Below are 12,753 nucleotides of genomic sequence, written 5' to 3'. Positions count from 1 at the left end.
TCAGCAGGTATTCCTTATTCAGAACATTTTATCTTTTGACATGTGTATACGTTTTTTGTTATAAGTACAGTTAACAACTTATGTTTTTGTCACGTATACACAGCAACATTTGATTTATAATTCAAATTTTGACATATATTATTTTCAATATAATTGTGTACAAGGACACACAGTTGATGCCACCCAGCCCACACCCGATATGCCATCCCAAGCTTCGCAGCTTGAGACCCAACTGGGTGCTACTCAGTTTGAAGAAATTCACGAAAGACAACAGCATATCCGTACAGTCCTTGAGACCTTTCCCGACGAATCGGATGTGGTTTCAGATCAACAGGTAATTTGTCCAACGACAATACTATTTTTACTCATTATACGTACATGTATGCATACTTCTTTTTAGCAGTATGCGAACCACACTTTTTTTGTCAACAGGAGTTCTGTTTTGATGTTCGAAACATAAGTTTGAGGAACACAAATATCACACCTCAAACCACATCAGCTTGCACCTGCTTGCCCAAATTTGACGTGACACCGGAAAAAAATGTTTGTTAGCAGTCCATGTCTCATGTTATAATTACATTTTACTATACATACAACACAGTTATCCTAATTATATACCTTTGTGTAGAGAGGTGCAATGGCAACAGACGAAATGGAACAAAATGACAGTGGGCCAGTTTTTGACCAGACCCCAACTCCTCATGTCAGTATGATAACATACATATTACATAATGCTTTTTATGATATTAAACTGATTTTTTTAATGTTCAACCACTTACAACCATGTTGCATTTCAGGTTGATACACTCAAAGGTACTACAATCTCTGGATCTGATCCACCACTTACAGAGCAAGAGTGTATCCGTTCTCTGTGGGATTTAATTTGTTCCAAGGACATTGACCAAAGCAGGTACATGTAACCCAAATTACGAATAACGTATTTATAAGTTGGTTCATTTATGAAATAAGAATTTATACCTTTGTTCATCATACAGGGTAGTTATTGATTACGGTGATTACAGTGCAAACTGTATGGATATTTATGAATCTTTCGCGGAGGGTAAATGTCTTGAGGATGTCTTCATGCAGTGTTTCATAGATTGTGTTCGTGATGATTCTAAAAATCATCGTCGAACTCTGACATCTAACAGATTAATACTTGATGTCAACGTTGGGGTAGGTTCTTCTTCACAGTTATTGTAACTATACACATAATATACTTACACACTCTATTTTTTTTATAGGCTCTGTTAAATTTTGAAGAACAGGAACATCACAGCAAGAATCCTCAGCCGTTTGATCAAAATGTCCTACAGAATTGCTTGCACAACACATTGCCTGCTTTGGTGAATCTGGATAAATGCAAGTCGGTAAGTCCCATTAACATTTTGTTCACAGTTTCATCAGCTCATTAACTGTACATTTTAATTATCATGACTTTACAACAGCAACATGTAACCTAAATTTACTTTTCTCATCAACAGATAATGGTACCTATGCTTAGCAGGGGTCATTGGACACTCTATGTGATCAATCTACACCACCGGGTTATACACATTTTAGATTCGAATCCCTATGGTATACAACTTGGTGGCACCGAATGGAAGGACTATCATTATGATCCAATTTATTTAGGTGGCAGGAAATTCCCATGGGCTAGGGTGATAATGAGTAGGCTGAGCAAAGCGTTACAACACGTTTGCCCCAACGCAGAATTTCCTAAGTTTGGTAATTTTCCATTGGATATGCCATCTAACTGCCCAACAATGAGGACAGGGTCAAATGACTGTGGATTTTTTGTGATGAGTTACATGAAATCTTATGATCACAATGCAGGTGTCATATCTTCTTTCAATCAACCAGTAAGTGTCTGTGCTAACTGTTTCTATAGTCCGGTTGCCATCAGTTGTTCATGTTAGCTATAGACGTGTCTGATGCAAGCTATGCTTTTATTGCAGGACAATTCCCGAGACCTACGTGCTCATGCCCTTCATCAACTCACATTCCATCGCATCAACAAGGCGTTGCCACTTCCATTAGATATCCAGAGATTTATGTTTGCGTGCAATTAGTGAACTATGTCAGATCTAAGCAATGGTGTGGGCAATGTACCGTACTGTGGTATTTTGGCCATTTTGTTCAGTTAACAATTGTAGGAAGCTTCCTTATATGTGTTGTTTTCAGAACAATTGTCATGCTACTTTGTGTTAGGGGTGTTACCCAGGTTCTTTCTGTGAACTTTAGTTGGCTGGATACTTATGGTTATGTCGCGAATATGTGAACATCAGATGTTTTCACTTCTGTGTGCTTTAAATATGATCTGTTTTTATGTTCTGAAGATGTTATATGTATACCTCATTGCTTAATACTACCATCTGTTTATATGCGATTATCATACAGGCCATATACGATGTTTCCTACTTCCAATTATGCAACATTAGTAAGCAATATACGCTCTATTTATCAGATTTCAACAACTTTATATCTTAGATTATTTGTATCAGATACAACAGACTATTCGCGCGCCTGACTCACTGCTGTCGTTTATCAACAGTACTGGTATATAGTTTACAAATTATACGATCATCCCACAAGTTATATACGCTGTTTTGTAGTTCCAGTTACGCAACATTATTAAGCAATATACGCACCATTTATTAGATTTCAATATCCACCTCTATATAAATCAGTTGCCAAACAAGCAAGGTTTATTGTAAAAACAAATTTATCGTATCTCATACAACATTCTAATCACTGTCTGACTCACTACTATCGAACTCATTTGTGTGTTTTTTAGATGTTGTTGTCTCATTCCAATCAGGAGCTTTACTGCCACCCTTGTTCCTAGATCCTGGAGGTCGTCCTCTCTTACGTCCAGCAAGGCTTGCCAACCTTTGTCTATTTTCCTCCATTGACAAGCATGTCCTACTGTTGTGACCATCAGCAATTCCACACTTCTGACATTTCCTGGTCATTTTCTTTGTACCTTTAGCTCCCAATTTAATAACCCTTTCTTCACTCCCCTTTATTGTTCTTCCTTTGGGTCTTGAGTTATTTGGTCTTACCAAGCTTATCCCATCGACTGCAAATTCCAGTTTCTGCAATTCAAAAGTAAATACTTCTCAGCATATAATATTATGTAGTCCAACATACAGTATTTATACCATTATTACCTTTCTGGCATTATCATTTTGTTCACTGACACCACTAACATTCATTATTGCGTGATCATGCAAATTAATCTGTAATTGACAACACATTTTGTTAAGCTCAATCATAACCCAATAACTCAAACGTATAAATCATGTATATGTATACCTGCAAATCAGTAAAGTTGTTAAAGATATTACCTCTTCTAATGGACGTACTGGTATATGTATTTGATCATTGGCCACACCTTGTTCAAGTATAATAGATACGTCTTGAATTTCCTGAAAATTTGGATGAAAGATCATTATACATCATTTACAAATAAACATTAACAACAGAACGATTCAAACCTTGTTATTCCTTTCGTCAAATTCATCATCCTTTTCGTTGTCTCTATTGGCTTCATCATCGTCCTGAGATTTTATTGTTTCACACCTCATCAATATAATATGATTAATAATATGTTACAACATACATATTAAAACATTACATACCTGTATACCATCTCCTCCACTAGTTCCACAAGTTTCCTCAACGTCTATATCTGTTTCCAAACGCGAAAGTACTTCGAGAAGCTCATCCATTACTGTTAGGGCTCTATCATTTCCTGCTTTGGATAAACTAGCATGATGCACTACTTTCATTGCCTTTTTAAGCAACATCTTCTGTCTATATGACTTAGTTTCTCCATCCTTCCCCTTCAAATTCCTATCATCTCTTGAAAACGGAACATCTTGCCTTGCAGAGGTGGTGTATCTTTGTAAAATATATTCTTTCGGTATCCGGTCAATCTGAAGATGCATAAACGCGCGTAGTACATGTACACAGAATAGCCCTATAAAACAATAATGATCTTAAGATTTTGTTCATATGTTTTCAATGTATATATTTACTTTGTAGTACTCCATACCTGTATGTTCCCAATGTTTGCATTCACAAGTATACTTTCCTGCATCTTCATCAGCTGTGACTTTGAATTGGTGCTGTCCCCAAACAATTTTATTCGATCTAGTTGTATGTTGCACTACCCAATCATGTGCACCCCCTTCTTCGTCATGTATTATCTTGAATGCGGTGGCATATTTCAAAGATTCCTAGAATCTACACATCACAGCCCTTGTGTATGCTCTTGCAACCCTTATCTCAAACATGTATAGCGTGTTCGTTTCCTTTTGACCCTGTGGCATATATAATGCAAATTAGTTTACACTTATATTAAAGTATCAATATACGACATAACAATTTTATCCTCACCATGCTTCCCACTGCTTCTTTTGACTCTTTCATCTTTCTACTGTGTAGAAGTTTCATCATTTGCTTGGCGAATTGATGAAGCGGAGTATTTGCATCAACATGTGCACTTTTGACAAGCCTGTTCATGCTTTCGCTACGCTGTGTAGACAACATTAGACCACAATAATGATTTTTAAAAAAAGCAGGCACCCAATCCTTACGTATTCCATACAGCTTATCCAGAGTACTGTTATCGTGCAGATCAAAATCTTCAAGTAGCATTGACCATGCAGTCTCAAACTCCAACTCAGTCAAAGGATGATGTATTATAGATTGAAACCGTGTCTTAAAGTCCATTTCCTCAAATCTTGCATACAACTCGTTTAGAAAAGGCATATACCTATTTTGCACATGCCATAGACATAAACGATGTATTGTGTGCGGGAAAACCCTCTCGAGGGCTACTGGCATTGCAGGATCTTGATCTGCAAACATATATGACACAATTGTACGAATCTTATTCCATGTTATATAAAGAAAATAATATCTAATTTAAGCCATAGTTGATGTATATACATTTAATTCATTATTATCAGTCGTACCTGTCAGCATCACTCGTGGACCTTCGGTTCCCATGCATGTTTTGAAGGCGTTGAATACCCATTCAAATGTATCAACAGTTTCATCCCCCAACAATGCGAAAGCAAATATAGTGCAATGTAGGTGGTGATTTGAACCAACAAACATACCTAGTGGTTTTTCATACAGATTAGTCTTATGTGTTGTGTCAAATGTAACCGCATCACCAAAATCAATGTAATCCCCTTGCTGGCTTGCATGTGACCAAAATATGCTTAAAATCTTGCCTTCTTTATCCAATTGGAAGTCAGAGAAAAATTGTGGATTATCCTTTTTGCAGGATGCAAAAAAGGATAGTAGCTTTGCCACATCATTTGCATTTCTTTCTCGTTGCTTTGCCTTTTTCCTGAAATTATTGTGAGAATTTAGCATTAGGCAGAAACAACAACCAGCATATATCATTTATGTATATCAATCGGAACATATCATAAACTTACAGGTTATACATGTCCTGTGCTGTTACAGGCACACTCTCAGGACCACCGTGCATTTCTGATACATAATCCATAATACAATGTTGCGGGATTCGACTCTCTTGCATTGAACTTATGAACTCCATGTATTCAGGATCATGCGTCTTGTTGCATTGTAATTGATTCTTTTCGGTATCCTTTTTAAAAAATTCATGATTATGATCCAAGTGCAACAGATCAATACGCACTGATATAACTGTCTCTTTTGCATCATCATAAATTTTTTTAAGTTTCATACCGGCCTTGCATTGTGTCCGTTTCGAACTGGTACTACGTACCTTTGGGTTTGATATTCCCCTTACTGATCTTTTGCCTTCCATCGAGCAATTCAACCACTTACAATTTTTCCGTTCCCTATACTTTTTCAATGGAAATCCAACTTCATATGCATACCTACTATAAAATTTATATGCTTCATCCACCCCACTGAATGTCATACCAACTTTAGGTACTAATCTCGGATCAATTGTAACTTCCTGTGCAAAAAATATAAATTGTATCATCTATGGTACCCTACATATTTTTATGTTGTGTGTAGAACATAACAATTTTCAGCCAAAAGTTTCACAGTGTATGCACAATATAAATACTTAATGTCACACCATCTCTAGCTGCCTTATACTGTATACAATTCAACGTTCAATACTGAAAATTCAAATCAGTTCAATATTACTTACATGTCTCTGCAGAATCACTGGTGTGTCTTGTTCATGATCACCAATAGTACGCATAGTATTAAGGTGCTGCCCTCCTTCAGTTACTGTCATCCTTGATGCCTCAAATATGGTCTGTTCATCAACCCCTGGGGCCCTCAAAGCTGCCGGTGGAGTAATTGCGTTTACAGCAGTAGCTGATTCTGTATGCGTAATTCCATCTGACGCTAACTGGTACCCTCCTTGTTCTTCTTCCTGCACCATTGTTACGATATCCAAGCATTGATTTTGTCTATGAACAGACGTCGGCGTCGCATACTCACTTATGGTCTTGTTTCCCCATGGCGCCGCCATCTTCCAGATCAAAATCGCCGTTCACCCAGCAGCGGAATATCAAATGATGCGTACTCACCACTTCTCTGGAAGATTATGATTTTTTTCCCTATACCAAACGTATATCCAATATCGTGGACGCATATTTCACGGCGCATATCCATTACCCGCTTAATTTTAGGATCGTGGCCGCGCTGATCGTGGGCGATCTGTTCGGGGGAGTAACAGACATCTATGCAATGTTATGAATACATTTACGGTGTCGTAACGGTATGTTTAAATGCGCTTCCCCCTTTTACGGGTTACACGTCACCGATCCACGTACGAACACGTCGCCCACGTTGGTTTACGCATATTTGTACAAGCAATTATACTTGCATAACTGTACTGCATTAAAACGGGCCGCCTGGATCGATCCATTCGGTTCGACCACGTTCAGCTCGTCCGGCTGGGGCTCCGCGCACCTATATGAAGCCCAGGGCTTCCATTACCAACGCCCTATATATATATATATATATATATATATATATATATATATATATATATATATATATATATATATATATATATATATATATATATATATATATATATATTTGATCTGAGCTTTTATTATATTATCAAACACATCATTACAAATAAGAATAAAGTTTTGCATATATGAATTGTTAGAACAAAATTAATATTTTTAAAATAGATATGTATGAAATTTGATGTTGGTATTTTATTATGTTATTCAACACATCATTACAAATAAGAATAAAATTTTATATAAATGGTTTTATGCATTATTTGCTTCTACAATGAAAAATGTGAAAAATATCTGAATCCGCATCTGAATTTTATATCTGTCATTTGAGAATATATATGATAAATTTGAGGTTTAGATTTTATGAATCTTTACAATCTTAATGTAAAAACAATTAAGAATACGAATTTGTATAGTAGGTTCTATATTTTATTTGTTCGCAATCAAATAAAAAATCTAAAAATAATATCCATATAAGTATCGGTTTTGATACCACTCACCCCTCTGCAACCTGAACAACGCTGGTGACCTCCCTGTGGGTTAGAAAAAGATCCTCCGGAGGTAAGAAAGGCAAGCAGAGACGACGGACAAGAGGCAGCGGCAGCCGGCAGGCCACAGGTGACAGAGGACGACGTTGAGTCAGGATTTGGATTGGGCTATGGAGTCTGAGTCTTTAGAGGGACTGTATGTGTTTGGTTGGAGAGTCAAATAAAATAGAGTGGTTCCATTCTAATATTTGAAAATGAAATTGTTCTATTCTACGTTTAGCAAGAAGAACAAAGCCGCTCCATTATTTGTTTGGTTGAAGAGTAGAATAGAGCGTAGCCGTTCCATTCTTTATTTGATTCGAGAGCCGTATGCCCGTATGAGTGGAGGGGAGGAGAGGAGAAAGAGCGCTCACGTCTGGGAGAGCGCTCGCATCCGATCTTTTTTTGGAGCGAGAGCGTTCCAGCTACTTATAGTAAATATTCATATGAAGATTTAGGAGCCGCTCCACTCTTATTTTGTTGGAAACCAAACATCCAGAAAATTGGAACGGAACCACTCTATTCTCCTCCGCTCCTCAACCAGACACACCCTAAGAGCGTCTCCAATTGTTCTCTAAACAATTCAACAAATCTTAAATTTAAAAAGTAAAGTGAAAAATACATCTCCAATAGTTCTCCAAATAGATAGCCATTTCCAATAATAGTTGCCCCAGACTATTTTCACGCATGCATAGATATTTGGCGCGTTTTTCACACCCACAAGACAAATAAGATCAAGCAAACATTATTAAAATAATCAAGGCACAATGATTAAACCTTAGGAGAATATCTATACTACTTATTAAGGCAGTAAGGGATATGCTGACATTCTGTGTTCTGCCATTCCCATTCCCTGTTCTGCCTTTCCGATTCCCCCTCTATGTTTCCTTTCTCATTCTCCCCTCCCCCCACAAAGCTCATTCCCATTCCCATTCTCCCCTCCCCCACAAAGCTCATTCTCATTCCCACGTACATCCCACGCCTATCTAAAATTAAATTAAAAAATAGGCTCCAAGGGGATTCAAACCTGCGACCTCTCAAGTAAATGTGCTCGTAGCTACCACTACACCATATGTGTGTTCATGTCTACATCTATTATAGTAAAAACATATACTACATCTCTCCCGAAGCTCACCTGCTACCCTTGCACAATGTGTAGTACTAGATAAGTATCACCAAGATTATTAAATTATATTTTTGGATTGAGGGAGTAGTATTTAAAGAAGAGCCTTGCATGCAATTTCTTTTGTTTGAATAATGTTTTCAACTTAAATTCTTTTTTGCATGTGTGACATTTATTCTCCGTAATATTTTTCCATGGATCTGACTTATGAGTCATTTTCATAAGCCAATGCCAAAGATGAATCTATGTTTCTTACTTGGAAACCCTGAACAGACACCACTAGCACGAGGCGTTCGCGTTGGCTTCGCTCATCGACGACGAGAAGAAGCTTGATGACTGCCAGTTCGACCTCTGAAAGCAATCCTACGTGGCCCATGCGCCGCTGTGTACGGCAAGCTCCGGCGCAGCCGCCGCTTGGACGCGGTCGAGAGCGGCTGCACCGCGCTGTCCATCGTCAAACAGGGGGATCTCATGATCGTCGCCAATGCCGACGACTCTCGGGTTGTTCTGGGCATCGCAACCGATGACGGCGCCATCACGTCGTCCAGCTCATCCTCCACCTGAAGCCCAACCTGCCACATAAGTCGCTACTGACCGGCCATGAATTCTTGTGCGCTGCGATGACGGCTATTGTTGCTGTTGTGTGAGTGTCCTTGAACAAGATGTATGTAGAGGAGTAGCACATCCGGTGGTGCAACGACCAGATGTACTACCTCGCTGATGAGGCTGGGGTGCACTTCATTTGGCAGCCCAGCCAAGAGTCAGCGGTACTCACCATGCCGCGCGTGTTCGACGACTACTATATCAAGGATTGTGGCGTCATCTCGGCGCTGAAGGTGACGCAGAGGAGGACTGACAACAATGACCACTCGCCATCATCGGGGTAGCTTTTGTGCCGGTCTGCCTTTAATTCTCTTCGCAAACACACACTTGCCTTTTTGTTTAAGCAAGCGTGTATGGTGGTGCGTGCCTGATGACTAACGATGTACGACGCAACTTCTACCGGCAGGTGTGGCACGTGCTCTCCAATGATGAGACCATGCAAATCATGATATATATCGAAGTCTGCATGATACTGATGGTTGCAATGTAGTAGTGAAACAACTAAATTAAAATAACAAAATTTATGTATGGCTAGGATCACAAATGGATTATGAAACATTTTCTTATAACAATATAAGACATATTTTGTATATAAGTTATCATGATATTATATGTTCCCGTCAAGCGGAGTTGTGCGGATACGTACGCTACTTCCAACTTGTTGCGGTTGTTGTTTCATGCAACAGTGCACCGTCAGGAGAAAAGTTGCCGCCAAGGAGAACCGTCCCCAGGGAGAGGTTGAAAACACAAAACAAGCGCATGTAATAGAAAACAAAAAAAATGGACCACCAAATCTAGATTCAAAATTAAAATACTGTCCAAATATTAGTAACCGTTGGAGACAACTATTTTTTACTCCAAATAGCTATTTAGTAACTTGTTAAAGATGAGTTTAAGGAGCTCTTTTCTAGAGAACAATTGGAGATGCTCAAGAAGGATAAATACTCAATTAGATGAAAGAGAAGAGGAGAGAGAAGAAGCGGACTGTAATTTTACAGCCGGCTGAGACACACATGAGAACCAAGAAACCTAGTGAGCAAAACAAGTGGACCAAACATTAATAATGAAAAGCTAATTATTATACAGGTGAATTAAAAAGTTGGTTGTAACCATCCTTAGGCTGGTGGCAGTGCGGGCGGCAGCGCGGGCGAGAAGAGGCCGCTGTCGCCCGCGTGCGGGCGAGAGACGGGCGAGAGGCCGGCGCCGGGCGATGGCGCTCGCGCCTGGCGTGAGCGGGCGGTATCGCCTCGCTCTCGCCCGCACTGGAGCGCCCGCCCGGGCGAGAGGCGGGCGAGAGGGAGGCGAGGCACTGGCGGGGCGAGAGCGCGGGCGAGAGCGACGTGGCGCGATCTGATTGGTCCACGTGTCGCGATCTGATTGGTCCACGTGTGCTAGCCGTTGCAACTAGCCGTTTTTGACCGTTTGGAGTCCAAAAAATTTGAAAAAATTGCAAAAAATCACAAATTTCATCCCCAATCCCTCTATATGTACCCCTACCCGGGTGGAGCTCATTCCACACACCATTCCATCTCATTTTTCTCTTCCAAACTCCCCTTTCTTCACACAATGTCGGGTTGGTCCCCAGATTTGAACACCTTCACGGATCTCTTGCAGTCCGATGGGTCACCTACAACCCTTCCGTTAGATGAGTCTTCTTCACTACATCGTCGCTCCGATGTTTCAGCCTCACTCCCCCGTGCACTATTTCCGGCTGCGCGTCCACCACCATACCCTTATCCCTATCATTTGTATCAATATCCACCGTCTTCATATGGTCAACCTCCAACTTCCCAAGCCGGAATTCAAGCCTCATTCCCGGTACGTCCGTATGCCCCTCCCCCACCTGCTGCGGACGGAAGTCAAGCTTCTTTCCAGATACCTCCATACGCCCCTCCTCCATATGCTCCACCTCCGTATGGAGTACCTCCTTATGCTCCATATGCTCCACCTCCGTATGGAGCACCTCATCCATATGCTCCACCTACGTATGGAGCACCTCCTCCAGTTGCACCTTTATCTGTTGGATCTGAAAACCAAGCTGAGGAAAATCCCGTGCCGAAGGAAAAGCGTCCAAAGAGGCTAGAGTGGACGAAGGAAGACGAGGAAAAGCTGGTGAGTGAATCGTTTCTCATTTATTTAATCTTGATTTTTTTTAGTTTACTTATATTATAGGTTTTATTGTAGGTTAATGCTTGGTTTATGCATTCTAATGATCCCATCTCCGGCAACAATAAGAGCGGATCAAGTTTCTGGGGCCAAATAGCGGCAACATATAACTCCACCTCCGACCCTATCCGTCATCGAACCGCCAAGCAACTTAAAGATCATTGGGTCACCTACAACCGGGAGGTGACCAAGTTCAATGGATTCTACCTCCAAGAAGAAAGGTTGCGTCAAAGCGGAGCTGACGATGCAATGGTCATGGATGCAGCAATGGCGAGGTTCGAGGGTAAAATGGGGCATCCATTTAAGCGCCATCATTGGTGGCAAGTTGTTCGCCACGAGCCCAAGTGGTCAGCAAAGCATGGTCTTGGTAGTTATTCTGATTCGACTGCGAATAAGAGAACTCGACTCGGAGTCTCTAGTGAATATAGTTCTGGAGGCACTGAAGACACCGAGGAGGAAGTGCCCCGACCAGTGGGGCGTGATAGGGCAAAGGCGGCTGCGTGAAAGACAAAGACGAAGGGGAAAGGGAAGGAAGCCACGAGCAGCGAATCAACAAGTGAAGCATTCAAAATGAAGAACTTGTGGGGTGGATTAGTGAAGGCCAAGCTTTTGAAGCAATGGAACATCTTAAAGGGCCGATCAACCAGAGATATGGACCCGGCTGAAAGACGTACCCATGGCAGGGCCGTAAAGATGGTCGAAAAAGAACTTGGTCTGCTAGATGACGAAGAAGAGGAACCGGAAGCGGAACATGAAGAGGAGGAAGATGAGGATGAGATGGAGGAGTCCGATTAGAGTTATGTAATTTTATTTTAATTATCATGTCATTTTATTTTAATTATTATGTACTTTGTAATTTTTAATTCAATAAAAAATATTATGTTGTGTGTTTTCTGAGCGTTGAAATAAATCCGCGTGAATTACTTAATTCTCAAATAGAAAAGCTGACGTGGCTATAGCCTGAGGCTGTAGCCTGCTGCAGCCTGTGCACTGGAGCAGCAGGGGCGAGAGTGGAGGCGAGAGCTGACGTGGCTGAGTCCAGTGCACAGCCTCCCTCTCGCCCCTGCCACGTCAGCTCTCGCCTCCACTCTCGCCCCTGCTGCTCCAGTGCACAGGCTGCAGTCCAGTGTACAGCCTCCCTCTTGCCGCTGCCACGTCAGCTCTCGTCTCCACTCTCGCCCCTGCTGCTCCAGTGCACAGGCTGCAGCAGGCTACAGCCTCAGGCTATAGCCACGTCAGCCTTTCTATTTCAGAATTATGGACCAATCAGAAGCCGCCACCTCACTGTCGCCCCTCGCTCTCGCCCGCGAAGATGCCATCGCCA

At 41.0% G+C, this 12,753-nt stretch overlaps 3 protein-coding genes and 1 long non-coding RNA gene across 4 annotated transcripts; 2 read left to right on the top strand and 2 right to left on the bottom strand.

The window, feature by feature from the left end:
- The first annotated feature begins 1,279 nt into the window (after positions 1-1,279).
- On the top strand, positions 1,280-2,066 carry LOC103634747 (uncharacterized). Its single transcript, XR_556914.3, has 3 exons — positions 1,280-1,370; positions 1,485-1,862; positions 1,959-2,066. It is a non-coding gene; the product is annotated as an uncharacterized lncRNA (long non-coding RNA).
- A 681-nt stretch (positions 2,067-2,747) lies between these two features.
- On the bottom strand, positions 2,748-4,169 carry LOC103636727 (uncharacterized). The gene is made up of 6 exons (XM_008659068.1): positions 4,061-4,169; positions 3,645-3,985; positions 3,501-3,563; positions 3,351-3,431; positions 3,174-3,242; positions 2,748-3,098 (listed from the first exon to the last, which is right to left on the bottom strand). The coding sequence occupies exons 2-6, from the start codon at positions 3,951-3,953 to the stop codon at positions 2,748-2,750; spliced, it is 873 nt and encodes a 290-aa protein (XP_008657290.1). The 5' UTR covers positions 3,954-3,985; positions 4,061-4,169.
- A 742-nt stretch (positions 4,170-4,911) lies between these two features.
- LOC103636728 (protein FAR-RED IMPAIRED RESPONSE 1-like) lies at positions 4,912-5,972 on the bottom strand. The gene is made up of 2 exons (XM_020543366.1): positions 5,460-5,972; positions 4,912-5,368 (listed from the first exon to the last, which is right to left on the bottom strand). The coding sequence occupies exons 1-2, from the start codon at positions 5,930-5,932 to the stop codon at positions 4,936-4,938; spliced, it is 906 nt and encodes a 301-aa protein (XP_020398955.1). The 5' UTR covers positions 5,933-5,972; the 3' UTR covers positions 4,912-4,935.
- A 4,786-nt stretch (positions 5,973-10,758) lies between these two features.
- On the top strand, positions 10,759-11,933 carry LOC103636729 (velvet complex subunit B). The gene is made up of 2 exons (XM_020542531.1): positions 10,759-11,375; positions 11,448-11,933. Exons 1-2 carry the CDS (start codon positions 10,830-10,832, stop codon positions 11,931-11,933), a joined length of 1,032 nt encoding a protein of 343 aa, XP_020398120.1. The 5' UTR covers positions 10,759-10,829.
- Positions 11,934-12,753: the final 820 nt, after the last annotated feature.

Source organism: Zea mays, chromosome 8, assembly GCF_902167145.1.
Source record: "Zea mays cultivar B73 chromosome 8, Zm-B73-REFERENCE-NAM-5.0, whole genome shotgun sequence".
NCBI classification, from domain to species: Eukaryota; Viridiplantae; Streptophyta; class Magnoliopsida; order Poales; family Poaceae; genus Zea; species Zea mays.
The sequence above is the reverse complement of the archived record's forward strand: the minus strand, read 5'-3'. Positions and strand labels throughout refer to the sequence as shown.